The sequence below is a fragment of the Lycorma delicatula genome, chromosome 10, assembly GCF_047948215.1.
Source record: "Lycorma delicatula isolate Av1 chromosome 10, ASM4794821v1, whole genome shotgun sequence".
Classification (NCBI taxonomy): Eukaryota; Metazoa; Arthropoda; class Insecta; order Hemiptera; family Fulgoridae; genus Lycorma; species Lycorma delicatula.
The window spans coordinates 28,851,300-28,867,712 of record NC_134464.1 but is presented as its reverse complement, the minus strand read 5'-3'; the positions used below and the strand labels follow the sequence as shown (position 1 = coordinate 28,867,712).

The 16,413-nt window shown below is 27.1% G+C and overlaps 1 protein-coding gene across 1 annotated transcript; it reads left to right on the top strand.

Moving 5' to 3' along the window:
• The first annotated feature begins 5,385 nt into the window (after window positions 1-5,385).
• On the top strand, window positions 5,386-16,044 carry LOC142331363 (uncharacterized). The gene is made up of 4 exons (XM_075377212.1): window positions 5,386-5,557; window positions 12,489-12,864; window positions 13,367-13,538; window positions 14,449-16,044. The coding sequence occupies exons 1-4, from the start codon at window positions 5,549-5,551 to the stop codon at window positions 15,032-15,034; spliced, it is 1,143 nt and encodes a 380-aa protein (XP_075233327.1). The 5' UTR covers window positions 5,386-5,548; the 3' UTR covers window positions 15,035-16,044.
• The last annotated feature ends 369 nt before the right edge of the window (window positions 16,045-16,413 follow it).

The window sequence follows — 16,413 nt, the reverse complement described above, 5'->3', positions numbered from 1 at the left end:
ATACTTCAAACAAGATTATGGGTTCAAACCTACTGAGTTGGTCTAGTGATGAACGCGTCTTCCCAAATCAGTTGATTTGGAAGTCAAGAGTTCGAGCGTTCAAGTTTAGTAAAGGCAGTTACTTTTATATGGATTTAAATTACTAGATCATGGATACCGGTGTTCTTTGGTGGTTGGGTTTCAATTAATCACACATCTCAGGAATGGTCAAACAGAAAATATACAAGACTACACTTCATTTGCACTCATACATATCATCTTCATTCATTCTGTGAAGTAATACCTGAACCCGGACAAACCTGATCCTGGGGGCTAAACAGGAAAAAGAAAGAAAGAATTATGGGTCCAATCATTCTTCTCTTCTACTATGAATGCTGCAAGGTACCTTAACATGCTACAAGGTGAAATCTGGCTAATTATCAGTGCTTGGGAGAATGTTGAAAATTCTATTTTCATGCAAGATGGAGCCCTTCCACATTTTGCTATAATTGTTGGTGATTGGTTGAATGACCGTTTTCCTGAAAGATGGATCAGTGGTCGTGGTCCTTCTTTTTCTCTTTACTTTCCAAAACCACCGTGACGTTTTACTTCTGGGGATTAATGAGGATGATATGTTGTATCAATGTAAATGAAGTGTAGTCTTGTACAGTCTCAGGTCGACCATTCTTGAGAAGTATGGTTAATTGAAACGCAACCACCAAAGAACACCGGTACCCACGATCTAGTATTCAAATCCATGTAAAAATAACTGCCTTTACTAGGATTTGAACCTTAGAACTCTCGACGTGGAAATCTGATGATTTGCTATGACGAGTTCATCACTAGACTAACTCGGTGAGTTGGTCATCGTGGTCCGTGTGAGTAGTCAGCCAATAATCCTGACTTAACCCTCGAGACTCTTTTCTTTATGGCTGATTAAAGGAGAGTCTATTCTACAAAGCCAAAAATTTTTGAAGAACTTGAGAGGCGAATGCGAGAAGTTATATCCTTCATTTCACAAGTTCCTGTTGAAATCAGTTGACTCGATCCTGGGTGAGTCAAGAAGCTGGTAGCGAAATCTGGCGCCTATATCGAATTTTAAACAAAACCTCATAATAAATTATTTCTTCTCATTTCCATTTCTTTTAAAAATTATAGTTAATAAATTAAGTATAAGCACTTTGAAGTGGGTAGTAACTTTAGATTTCATGAAAAACCGTCCTTTTTATTACGAGTATAAACTGTGAATCTTTTTATAGTAAAAACTACCAATTACGATTAACCACAGAACGTTGAAATTTTGGATTTAGGATGTTGTAACATATAGTTGTGCACCTCCCTTTTGATTGCAATCGACTGAACCAAAAGTGTCCAAAACAGGCCAAAATCCAAAAACAAATATAATTTTGGACTTTTTCTTAACGGCAGTAATAAGCCCTCATTGGGAGATTTTCAACGATATATCATAAGTGGTGCTTATTTTCATTGGTTCCAGAGTTATAGTCAAATGAAATTTTAATTAAAGAAATATTTTTATCTTACAAGGTGGAAGGCATATCGGCTCTAATCAGACTTCATCACGTTTTGTTTTTATTTTTAACTTTTTTTTAAATTTATATATATTGATTTATTAATAATTATTAATCTCTGACTGTAAAAAAAAATTACGATAAACAATAATTCAATATAACAATAAAAAAAAAAAAAAAATTTAAATATCAAAAGATATTAATGAAATAAAATTTGATGTACTTTTTATTTTAAAAAAATGTGTATATGTAATTTAATAGACGACGTAAAGGGAGTCCTGTGGTGTCCACATCAGATTTTTATTTATATATTTATTAAATTTAAAAAAACTATTTTTGAATAATATTTTTTGTTCTTTATTTTTATTTCTATCGCTTTTAGACTGAAAGAAAATTTTTTTCTAATTTTCAAAAACGGCTTGTTTCATCGAGCTGTTTCTAAAATATCACTACTTAAACCTAAATCTAAACTGAATTATATTCATATATGAACTGGTGATTTAACACTGACATGGGTAGTAGAAGCTATTGTTTTTAGCTCGATTGACAAAGCCGTTTATTAGATATTGCTATGACATACATACAAATATCCAGTCAAAAATAAAGAAAGTTTTTAATAAATAATTCAAAATTATTAATGTTTAATAAATAATAAACTGCATTAAATAACTCAAACCCTTTCAATTTCTGATAACAAATAAATAAAATAGAGTTAAAAATTTAAGTAATTGGGAGAAATCGTAACACCGAATATAATTGAAAAAATTGGGATGATACAAAAAATACAAAAAAAAAAAAAAAAAAAAATAGAAAGTACCTATCATCTCACGTAAAACATTTACAACAAAAAATCCGTCATTTAACTCCAAATTGAGGCACTATAAAACTGAAGACCTACCAGAAGCACTTAAGGGACGGAATTCTACAGTTTTTTTCAAAATTAGAGATAACAAATGTTGTAAAAATAATTTTAAGATAAATTTATGGACGAAAATATGAAGATGGAATTTAACACTAAAAAGTGCAAAGAAATTTACAAATATACAGAAAAAATAGGGGACTTAATCCGTAAAAGAAGATTACAGTTTTATGAACATTTATACCGAATAAACAAACCAATCATTAAAAAAAAAAAAATAATTTCCTTATAAACAGAGCCACAAAAACCAACTGGTTTGAAAAAATTGATACAGATCTCTCATTTTCTGTTTAGCCTCCGGGACCACCGTAAAGTATTACTTCAGAGAATGACATGTATGAGTGTAAATTAAGTGTAGTCTTGTATAGCCTCAGGTCGACTATTCCTGAGATGTGTGGTTAATTGAAGCCCAATCACAAAAAGAACATCGGTATCCACAATCTAGTATTCAAATCCGTATAAAAGTAACTGCCTTTACTATTACTAGAACCTTAAACATTTCTAAGAATCTGTCTAAAGACAGAGATAAATTTAGAAAAGTGACTCGAGATTTTAAGTTTCCAGAGAGAAAGAAAAAGAAGGGTATAAACATAAATAGTTGGACGGAAGAAAGGCAATAAAAACAAAGCAAAAAAAGTAAACCTTTTGGGAAAAGAAGTCAAACGTGATCCGTACTGGTCGGAACGAAAATAAAAAATAAATTGAATTAAATTTTTTTAATATGTTTTCCACAGTCACTTTTCCAGTCAACTTCACTGATATTGTTCTTAGTAAAACAAATATTTAGAAAATTATCAAAAAAGGTTAATGAATATGAATTCTGCTTTTTAAACAATTCATCATTTTTTGTGTTAGTATCGTACATACTTAGTGTTCAAATATGTTTCTTTTTTATGTGTGTAAAATATCAAGGGTTTTGTTAATTTTTGGTAAATTTATGATTTATTTCTATAAGGTTGTTAACGATTGTTGAAACTGCATTTAGTAGGTGTTTCGTTTTTCATGTATTTTATTTTTTAGTTAACCCCATACATTCGTTCTATTTAGAACAATGTGCATACAGAGCAGTTTTATTTATATATTTCAGAGGCAGTAATCACGAACAGATGTTTTGTTCGTGATTATTTAAATTATTTTTTTCTCAAGGTTATATATTTAATCCAACTTTTTTGAATCTTTTTTAAGCTATTTTGTCTAAGTATTTATATATATGTATAAGAAAACGTGATATAATATTTTTGTTTATATTTTTTATATTTTTCTAGGAGTTAATTTATATTTTATCATATCTATGTGTTTGTACCACGTAATTTACGTGTTGAGTCCAAAACATGGAAAACTGAAAGTATTATAAGATTTATAAATGAATATTATTAAAAATTATTATTTATTATTTTTTAATTAAATATTTAAATTGATAAAATTATCTTAACCGTGATAATGTCTATATGATTTTTATAATTAATTCATTTAAATTTTTTCTTGAATATAAACACCATGTTTATTTAACAAATCGAAATATTTATTCCTTAAAGAACTGTTTTAAGGATTTTTCGACATTTATTTCAAAACTAGTTAAAAAATAGTTCAATAGTTAATTGAAGTTTTCCACTAAATTCAATCTCTCAGAAATCTTTTATAAATTTATTTTTTGATCTATTTATAAAATAGATATTTCAGTAAATGGTAAGTAAAAATTTTAATTATTATTACAAAATGTTAACATATTATTTATAGTTATATATTATAATTAATAGTTTAAAGGGTGGGTGGTTCAAATCTTCTCAGTTTTTACAAATATCTGAGCAACGCTACAATTGACTAAGTAGACTGGTATTTACGCTAATGATGTTTAAATGATTTTAATTGATTTTTTAAAATAAAATTATACACTATGTATTGTAATTAATAAATTTTATCAAGAAACAACTAAATTTAATATTTACATTATGACTAAACGTTATTTTTAAGCAGTCAAACAAATATTACTTAGATATAAATACTAGTATGTATATTTAAACAAAGAAAAAAATTAAAACGTTCGTTTTTCTACAAAAAAAAAGAAGAAGAATTATAATAATTATTGGAACAAATAATAAAAGATATGTGTTGAAAAAAAAATTGTTTAAAAGCATATAATTTAACAGAAACGATTTTTTAATTTTAATTTTTAAATTAAACATAAAATAACATTTAAATAACCTACTCCTATATAGCATACCAAAATGTTATTTACCACCAAATTGATATCCCTTTAAATTTTTTGTATTCCAAATTCAAATCCTAGAAATTCTATCTTAAAAAAGAAAAAAATTGTTCAACTTATATAATAAATTTAAAACAGTTATAATTTTTCACAAAGCAAAAATATACTGTTTAAATACATATGATTATTACTTAAATATTAATATTATATAAATTAAAATAACGGAATGAATAATACGAAGTGCACTTATGACGACGACACAAGGCTGCATTAAAAAAACTAATAATAATAGAAGAGAAAGAAGGATGTAACAAGACAGGGATGAGAACGAATAAAGGACAAAAAAAAATACATAATGATAAATTGAGGGAGGGGAAGAAACTTGTACAGTAATAATAATAGTAATAAAAACTATAATAATAATAATAAAACATAAGGTGATACAATTGCACTGGTTTTGAACCCGATCATAAAAAACACATAAACACACACACACATAGACACACAAGCACATTGACGAATATCCTTGTGTTAAGATGATAGAGAAGAAGCAAAGCAATTACGTTATACACGGTGTATATACCATAATACATAATAATACATAAACTGGGGATGGTAAATAAGGGAATAGTAAATGGTAATACATACAACATAACGTAGCATATATAGTGCACGATGGTGGGGGGTAAACCAATACACTTTCTAGGTATATAAACTGAACGCGGGCTGAACTCTTTACAACATCACATTAACTCAACTACTATACTTCCACACGCCGTTCACCACTGTCGTTGTCTTCTTTGTTGACTAGTGGACTCTAACCACTCACTTACTTTACTTACGGGCTGTGGATTTTTATTCTTCAGATTATTTGCGTTGTTCTTGTTTCTACTATAAAAGAAAATATCATTCAAGATGAAACTGGTAAGTTTATAATTTTAAGCTTTATGTAACACATACACACAAACACACACATACACACACGCACATATATACACACATAAATAAACAGAAAAAGGGTGAATACAATTATATACAGCTATGAAGTCCCAACAGTTGATATCGACATATCGATAGGAATTCTTACCGTTAAACTTATTAAAGTTGTATGTTTGTCGGTAATGTTCTGTAATGGGCTTTTCACTTTTTTGAAGAGTTGTTAGTACTTATTTACGGGAGACCTAACTAACATAGTAATTCTTAAAAGTTTCTTTTAAAAGAGAATTATATATATTGTTTGAGGAAAACGAATGTAAACAACACATGTAGATTTTCCTCCACTGGTATTAAAGCTAGTTTACCTTGAATCCTTTTTCTTATTTGAATTCATTGTATAGTTAACGCTATTAAGATATACATTATTATTTCATCAAATGAATTCTTTTTAATATATAATTAATAAAGTGGTTTTTCAAATTGATAAAAAAAAAATATATTTATTTAAGGGTTGAAAAGACTTATTATATTTATTATATCATCCCCTGTATAAATATTTTAAGAATCATTTATTATAAAACTCCTTTAAAAAAATATGTATTATTAATAATATATATAATCAAACTACATGGCGAAAAATAAGGGTAGTATTCACCCTGAAATATAATATATCCAAAATATTACATCCTTTTTTTATTTTAAACTAATTTTTTTATATATAATAGAAATTAAAATAAAATTTACAAAAAATAAATTTTTATTTACGCAATTAAACAAAAATAATGAACAATTTTCATATTTTTTAAACAAATATATTTTATAACAATTTTTCAAAAAAATGTAGAGTCGAGCTGTACAAATATAGGTAAACTAGAAAAACTATGTATCTATCTATATAAATACATTAGTTTTAAATGTATAATATACGCTAAATTTTAGTTGTGTTTTTCTTTCCTTAAAAAATACAATAATTGTTATTATATTGTATATTTTAAAGAAAACTTGTTAGTAACAGAACCAATAATATTTTATATATAGACATTGGTTAAATATTAGTGTCTTTAAATGTTATTATATGGAGTATTGAAAGTTATATTGCATTACCATTCATTCATTCTTAATTCTGAGGATGTGTTAAATACCAACATTAAACGGTCGTCATACGTTAAATTAAATTTCCATTACTAGCAAGTTATGTGTAAATACTTTATACGGGATCTATTAAACTGTTCCACTCAAACTGAATATAAATCATTAAAAGTAAAAAGTAAAGTCTAAATGGTTGTCTAAATCAGTTTCATTAAACAAATTTTACCCAACAATAAAGAAAATAAAGAAAAATGCCGGGAAACATTAATTATAAAAAACAATAACCAATGATCCAAGAGTTTTGAATTCTGATGCATATAAATACAGTGTAATTTTTCATACAATTACATATCATAATAAATATTCATTGGCTGAATAATTATAAAGCCCTTATATTAAAAATATTGATATTTCTATATTAAATTTCATTTTACTTTAAATCGTGGAACAAATTTATATATATTTATTATTTTACTAAAATATTACTGAAATTTAATTTATGTGTAACTTTATTTTTACAAAGGATTTTTCTTTTACTGTGCACATTAAAATAAGAAAAAATACTTTTTTAAAGGTTAAATAAAATAAAAATTATCTATATATGTTTTTTGTTATTGTGCAGGTGATTTATCCGCAAATTTACAAATTACAAAAACAGTTTTTCTCGTTCTTTTTTTGTAAAATTTATATAACAACTAAGAAATCCTGAAAATATAAATGATCCTGATATGAAAATTTTATAATTTGCATTAATTTTATCCATATTTAAGAAGATAATAAAAATAGGGTGGTGTTTCATAATTATGAATGTAGTATCAGAATAAAACATAAGATGATAAGAAAAATTGTATTATTTGCTTAGTTTATAAAGTAATGAGAAATCACTTCCTCATTTTCTTTAGTAAGCATAGCCTGCTTATTATTTTTTTTTTTTAAATAGCTTTTGTGAGTTCAGGAGTGCCTTATAACTTACATAAAGTTACCCACAATCGTTAACACTATAGAATATTACATGGCAAAAATATACATACTTTCTTAGGTTGACAACTCTTAGTACAGTGTTACTAGAAGACCTAACGATAAAAGGTACACCTAAAATAAATGAACATTTAAAACTTATTTAAAGTAAGAAAATAAATCTAAAACATTAAAAAATTCTCAGATTATAACAGAAAGTAAGCAGAACCTAATTATTATTTAATATATAACGCATTTATATATTAATGAGATATCAAGACTTTAGTTCCAGGGAATAATATTTTAGCGGGTATTATTAAATAAAAAATAATAATTTGTATGCCAGCATCCTGCTTGATCTCCGCCTTTCACTCTAAGGTGCTTGGTTCGAATCCCGGTCAGGTATGGCATTTTTCATACGCTACAAATTGCCATTCGGGCTAAATGATCATAACAGTCAATGCCCGCACACCTCATTAAATAAATTTAAAAAAAGTAAAATAAAATAAAATTTGTATACTAGTATAATGTATAAAGCGGTAATGTTACAAAAAGTAGATCATTTTTATATCACATACCAATTTTCAAAATATTTTGATATTTTAAATAAAATATAAATATATTTTTTATATTAAAAAATTTCAAAGTAAATTTTGGTACAATTAGAATACGTTTATTGCTGTATAACATACTGCAATTTTTATAAAATTATTAGAAAATAATCATAAATTCTATTCGTTTAAAGCACTTTACATTACCTTTTGAAATATAAATGTTGAGCTTAGGGACTTAAAATTCCTGCAAAGTTCATAAAAGAAAAATCAAAAGAAATCTAAAATTATTACAATATGAATTGATAATCAATGTTCTGTAAAGCATGCAAAGAGTTTTGTGGATCGTATAAAGATAACCATTTATTTATTACCATTTTAAAAAATTCAGAAAGTAAAATATACTAATTTTCATACTGTAGGTCCATCAGGAAAATTGAATTCTATTATTTAAAATAATGCACGGAAATAATAATAATAACACGCATATAATTATAAAATTTTATAAATAATTAATCAATACATGTTAAATGATTCAACTCAGTCGTGCATGCAACACGATGCACGAAATATTAATAATAAAAACCTGCAAAAGATTATTTTATATAGGCAACATTCTAAACTATTGTAAAGGGTTAAACACTATTATCTTTTGTTCAGCAGATTTGTTATTTTAGGCGTGGTAGTTAAAATTATGGTTTGTATTGCTTTAGGGGATGATGTGAATACGATATAGTATATTAAAAATCATCCTACGTTTTAACTACAAATAAATATATCTGTATATTATTATTTAATACAAAGATAAATAATGAAAGATAGTATGTGTATATATATAATATATATATTAATCACTATATACGTTAATAATGTATTTTATGAAACAGGTATTTCATTCATTACATGTTTATCGATTGTAACTTAACAATATATACATATTATATATTTTGCATTGTCTGTAATTTTTTAATAAGATTCTTAAAACTAATAACTAGAATTTCAGGATTAGAACCGGTTCAATAATATTTTATAATTATAATGTTTTGTGTCAATTTTTGTACAAAAATTTCATATTAATATATTAAATTTACGATGTATTTCATAAAAAGTCGTATTTATCAAATCCCGTAGATCTTATTTGGCAAATTAAAAATCATATTATTAAATGTCAATAAAAAATGTATGGGAATATATATCCAACTTAGTTTTTTCTTATGATAAGCATACATTAATATCTAATCACATAAAATATATATTTCAGAATTATCTCAATACAGTTTTTCCCGATAAATATTTATAAATCGGGTAGAACGATCCGAGTGATTTTAAAATTGTTATATATTTTTTATAATTATTAAATTTTAAAATTGAGTTAACTGTTAACTTAAACATTTATCTGTTAATATCGAAATTACTGATTCGAATTCGTCAGCTACTTTAAGGTATTTTAAATCCCTTAATAAAGAGCTTTATACACTTTAAACCTTAATGATGCTTAATATACCTTAATAAAGAAGGAATTTGTTTAATTTGAAGTATATAAGTTAGCCGTACCTTCTTTAAATACCATTTCATAATTACGAAAATTTTCAGGATTAGGGAACATAACACCAGCAGAAATATGAAAAGCTTTTATGCTTTTAACTTTGTTATTTGAAGTGGGATATCTACTATGATAGAACAATATCACCTATAAGAGAATATGTTTAAAAAAATGCTAATTTTTTCAATGCTATGAAATTTTGCTTGCATTAATTTTGCAGTTTATTTTCAGTCTATTGTGTTAAATTATATCAATAAGGGAATGGATTTAAAAAAAAAAAAATTATGTTTTAGAGATAAAAAAAAATTATGGTTGAAAAAATTTATCCGAAAATCTATTAAGAAATAGATATCGATTTGTTTGAACAAAACTATATTCTTCCTGTACACATGTACCCAGAAATATCTAGCTTCCATTCATTATTTTAATAATTAAATCTCTCATAAAATAACATCTGTTTATATTACATAAATCCTTATTTCATAAATATTATAAAAAATTATATTTTAAAATAATTTTTTTTTTTTTGCAAAGTTACATAAAACAATTAACTATTATAAAATAATAATTAGTAGTTAATTATAACTACGTAGTAATTAAAAAAAAGAGGTGTGGACAATTTATAGACTATTAACATTAAAGTACAATGAATGTATTGCGTGCATGTTTACACACAATTAGGCTTACTGGGAATTTTAAATTATTCAACAATTTATACAATATTCATTCATAATACAATACTTAGTAATATAGTGTGAGATAATGATACCTTACATTTGTAAAGAAGTCTTGAATCTAGAAATTGACTTGTGGTCCCAAGAGAATTTTTTTAATTTAATCTTTTATTATGTTTAATCATATCTTGAAGATTAATAAATACGTTTTTTTATTAAGTAAAATAAAAATAATATAATGAAGAATATAAAAAGTTAAAAATCGATTTCAAATTTGCATTATATATCATTTTCTCTATTGATGTTTGAACAGTACAATAATATAAATTCGCATTTTATTAATGGCGTTATCGACTAATGTAGAGAATTATTAAAACTTATATGCTTAATTTCAGTTGAAAATAATAATTTTTTCAAACATAAAACTTCAATTCCATGATAGGTCTAAAACACGGTATAAAATTTTACTTTTGACTATTTACTCTTTCCTCAAAAAATAAAAAATTACTGCTTATCAGAATTTATCAAAAGAACTTACGATTTGGTATTCAAACGAATACCAAATACTATATGTAAATTTTCAATCATATCTCATATTTCCACTTTTAGGAATACGTTGCCTTTGAAAAATAAAAGTTATTTTCATTTATTTCCATATAATAATAACAGGTTTAAAGAAAAATATAATAACTTAATCTTAGAGAAAAACCATTTTCGATTATGTTAAGATTTGTATTTTTTTACATATTATTCCTCAGTTTATAAAATAAAAAACCAATGTATTCAGATTAAAATTAAAAAATTTCTATTTTAAACTTAATATTATTCTGTTGATTTTTTAATAATATTTAATAAAAAAATTTAAAAAAAAACTTTCTACATCCTTCTTTAACGTGTTACAAATTTCAACTTCTTCAATTTTCTTTATGCCAAATTTCCTCGGGTTGAACCTTCAGCAAAATTTCTCCAACTGCCTCGATCCAAAAACCGTTTCTCTTCCATTAATCTTAGCACATCATCGCACTTGCGTACTTCCTCCTCATCGTATTCATCCATTTCATTCATGGTCTACCCCTTGGTCCTCTACCCGTATTTTAAGTCCCGGTATTTAAGTCGGGTAATTTTTATTACTTCTTATCTCATATGCAGCATAATTCATTTCACTTGTAAAATAAAATTATAGATAAAATAAATTTCTTATTTATCAAGAATAAAACAACCTCAAATTTTTTTTAAATTTTTTTGTTTCATTGAACATATAAAATAAAATTTACAATAATCTCAAATAAATAAATATGTAATAAACAACTTATAATACATTGTATATTATTACTGTTTAATAACATTAGGAAATCATTTCAATCAACTTTTTATTTTCTATTTCTGTTGATTTGTTCCTATTTATAATTTTACATTTACAAAAAAAAGACCGGCTCTATTTTCCAAAAAAATTAACAAATGAAAGATATTTTTTGACATTATTTTAAATGAATAAATATTTAGAATAAATGAGGATAGAAATTTTGTTTTTATTGGATATCTCTCAAAATTAGAGTTAATATGAAATATCTAATACGAAATAAATATAAAATATCTAATTAATATGAAATATCTAATGTTCCGAAATAATTATTTTTGATTTAAAAATTCTGATTATTAGTTGAAGTGAATGGTTTGATTATGTAGTAAAACTTTCATTGTTATGAATTTCAGTACCGGTTTTGTCCGCTTCAATGTTATCATCAGTTACTATAAAAAGCCTAACCAATATAGATTATGTTGTTGTATATAATAAGAACAAATTATTTTATAACTAAGAAGTTAATGTTAAAATGATGCCTTATTAAGAGAAAATTAAGTATTTAGTTAAAAATTATTTTCCTAAATTTTTTTAACGATTTAGTGATGTAAAATAGTAATAAAAGTTGTTTTTACGTATATAATTCTTATAGTAACTGTAGTATGTCAACTATTTCAGTATATTAATATAAATAGCATAGTATTTCTATATAGGTGTGAGTTTTTCTTGCCCGATATTATGGAATCTCATTACAAAATATTATTCACTAATCATTTCTTTTCTTTTTTTTTTGTTACTGTTGCAGACCTGTCTTGTATTATTTGTAGGAGTGGCAACAGCTGCTCGATTGGACAACACTTACCTCCCTCCTTCCGGTGCCCCGTTGGCTGGAGGAAGCGGAGGAGCTATCGCACCCCCGTTCGGAGGTCCGGGAGGTAGACCCGGAGGTCCGGGTGGCAGATTTCCTGGAGCCGGTGGTCCAGGATTCCCTGGCGCAGGAGCCCCAGGCGGTGGATTCCCTGGAGCCGGTGGAGGACTTCGTCCTACATACGGAGCACCTGGTGGAGGAGCAGGCGGTGCAGGAGGATTTCCCGGTGCAGGAGGATTTCCAGGCGCAGGAGGTGCCGGAGGATTCCCAGGTGCAGGAGGTGCCGGAGGATTCCCAGGTGCAGGATTTCCAGGTAAAGTATAGTAATGTATAAATTAATTCGCTGGTATCTCTTCAGCTACCGTCCTGTTTTTGTTTCGTATAACTCTTAAACCGAACACTGCCGAATTGAAATAAATTTGGTACGAAAAAAATTAAGAATGTAGTTTAGTTTACGTCAGTCTGAGGAACACAAAGTAATTCTCAAGTACTTAATAACCAATCGGTTAGAATCTGTTAGATTTGTACCGTAGCTCTTTTTCCATGTCCTAAAATACTAATTAAAATAAAAATAAAAATTATATAATTAATAATTATAATCGTTTATCTTAGTTATTCAAAATAAGTTAAAAAGTTTGAGAAGATGCTAGAAAACGTGACAGTAAGTGAGCTTGCAACTATAATGGAGAAGGTGCTTAAACGCAAAATAAATAAAAATTAAAATCATATATATGCATGTAGGACAGTGCTTTAATTATCTAAAAAAATTAGTTGGTGTAATAAAAATCTGTTACTTATTATACGTTATTGTGCAGGTGGTAAAGGACCAGGAGGATTTGGTCCAGGAGCTGGCGCAGGCTCAGGAGCATATGCAGGAGCTGGCGCAGGTGCAGGAGCATTTGGAGGCGGAGCACCATCAGGCCCAGTCATTCCCATCATATCTCAGACCAACAACCCCAACCAAGGAGACGGATCTTATTCATGGAGGTAAACCACAATCTTAAAAACAATACGTAATTATTTCATTAATATCATAAAAATAATTCATCTCTCTTTTATATAGTCATCCGCGTAGTACGTAACCGACGTTAAGGTGGATCGGGAAGTATTACGTATGCACCCTTCTAATAAATATAACTCTTTACAATGGCGAGAAATTTATGTTGCATAATTAACTCATACCTGTTATTAATTTTATTATTACATTGAAATAGTGATATTTATATTACTGTTTTGTTTCTCTGATTACTTTTCTTTTAATTTTGAATTTATTAATAACATTTTTTTTCTTCCAAATAAAGATGGAAACAATTATGCATCGGAATACTAAAATGTTGACATAATCGGAATTAAAGAACTAAGTAAGGTATATCGTTTATTTTTACCGACAAATATAGTAAAAATTATTATTTTAATTTTAGCTTTAAACTTTCTATGAAAAATAAACGTTTACTACGTTACATCATGAATGATTAGTAATGGACTGAACGAATGGTTTACAATTAAAAAACAGAATATTAAAAGAAAATTTTCCAATTAACATCTGTAAATATTAATTCACTTTCATAAAAAAAAACCTACTGTTGGACTACGATTATGGACAACAGTCATAGGATAAATAAATATGAGATTTAGGATGGAAATATCTTCTCTGGCTTACGTTAGCGAAATAATCCTAATATTATACTGAACAGAAATGTTTCCCCTTAAAAACTGAAGAGTTTTAATTTATTCATGAAACAGATGATGTCAAATTTCAGAATGCGAAGAATTTACTTTACCGTAATAAAAACTATTTGAAAGTTAGGAGAACCACACTTTATAAGTTGAATATGTTTAAATGTTTTATATTATGATTTCACTGAAATTTAACTATAAATATTTTTTTCCTTTATAGCTACCAGACCGGTAACGGAATCGCAGCTGAAGAACAAGGATACAATAAACCAAGCGTACCAGAAGGTCCAGGAACTGCCGCTCAAGGTTCATTCTCATACACCGCTCCAGATGGTCAACAAATTCAAATTTCATACACCGCTGACGAAAACGGTTTCGTCCCACAAGGTGCTCATCTCCCAACTCCACCACCGATCCCAGAAGAAATCTTGAAAGCTCTCGAAAAGAATGCCGCTGATGAAGCCGCTGGAATAATCGACGACGGAAGTTATAGACCAACAGGACCAGCCGGACCAGGTGCAGGCGGATATCCAGGTGCCGGTGCTGGTGCTGGTGCAGGCGGATACCCGGGTGCAGGTGGATACCCAGGAACCGGTGGTGGTGCAGGAGGATTCCCAGGAACCGGAGGTGGTGCAGGAGGATTCCCAGGAACCGGAGGTGGAGCAGGTGGATTCCCAGGAACCGGCGGAGGAGCAGGTGGATTCCCAGGAACCGGAGGTGGAGCAGGTGGATTCCCAAGTCGTCCAGGCGGTGCTCCAGGATTTTCACCCAGCAGCGGATACTCATACCCAAGACCCGGAAAGTAATATCATACGATATAATTATTAATTGAACGAATCTATTTCAACAGTACTGAAAACGCTTAATAATGTTTTATAGGCTTATTTATAATATTAATATTATTATAATTCAATAATTAATTTGTTTAAACAATTCCTTACGATAGGAATGAAAAAAAAAAAAAAAAAAAAAAAAAATTAAGGACCACTGGTTGCTATGGCAACGTTGTTGTAGACCGAGAACTGCCATTAAAATGTACACATTCGATACGTGGGATTTTTAATGAATAGTCAGTAAGACTAGTTATTATTATGGAAAATCCACCGAATTGGCTGTTTGCATAAGTTTCCATAGTAACAACTACTCTCACCAACTAATTCACATAATGTATCTCTTAATATAACGACTGCAAAACTTTAATGTAAAAAATTTAATTTTAAAAATTATGTTTTTCGTTTCCTTCTTTTTATGTAAATTTCCTTATTCATTTTCTTAGTTAATAATATAGTATTAATCTTTTACGTCGTGATACGGGTTTGTATGCATTAATGCATTTAATAATAGGTTAATTCTTTTTCTATTTTTATACTTCTTAGAAAATATTAACAAAAATTATTTTGAATATAATATTTTGTTACCATATGTTACCAATTAATTAAAGTACAAATTAGATTTCAAAAATTAATTTTGCATAAAAATTATTCTTGTATAAAAAATTCTTTTCTTTTCCTTATCTGTTTAAATAAAATATTTATTTATAAAAATCAAAATAATTATTCTAATTTTTTAGGTATTTTATATTTAAAATGATAAGTGCCAGTCGATTATCATAAAAAATTAGTATTATATTTCGATAAAATTTGTGTTTTGTTTTGTACTTTCTTTTTATATTTTCTTTTATAACCAGTGTTCAATTAGTTGTATTTTTTAATTTATAAATGAATTGTAATATTAATATTACGTTATTTATACGATGTGGCTTGAAATCAAGCAGAAATATATAAATATATATACTGTACATAGTAAAAAAATCATTACAACATATTTATGTAAATAATTTGTAATGACATTTATTTTTTATTAAATAAAGAATTTGTATTATAAATATATTTTTTGGTTTATCTTATTTTTATTTAACATTGCCTTTTTACTGTTAAGTTGACCTTCTAACATAGACCTAATTTTTTTTGTAGTCTGAATATTTGACTACATTTAATGGATCATTTTCCAACAGAAAAGGAAAAATTATACTTTCTTCAATAATTATGATTAGTGTAAAGGAACACGTAAGGTTTCCTTTTATAATATCAATAAAATATTAAAAGTATAAATATAAACTGATAGATTTGAATACCAAATGTATACCTTGGCATCCTGTTAAACCAAATTTAATCTTGGATTAAGA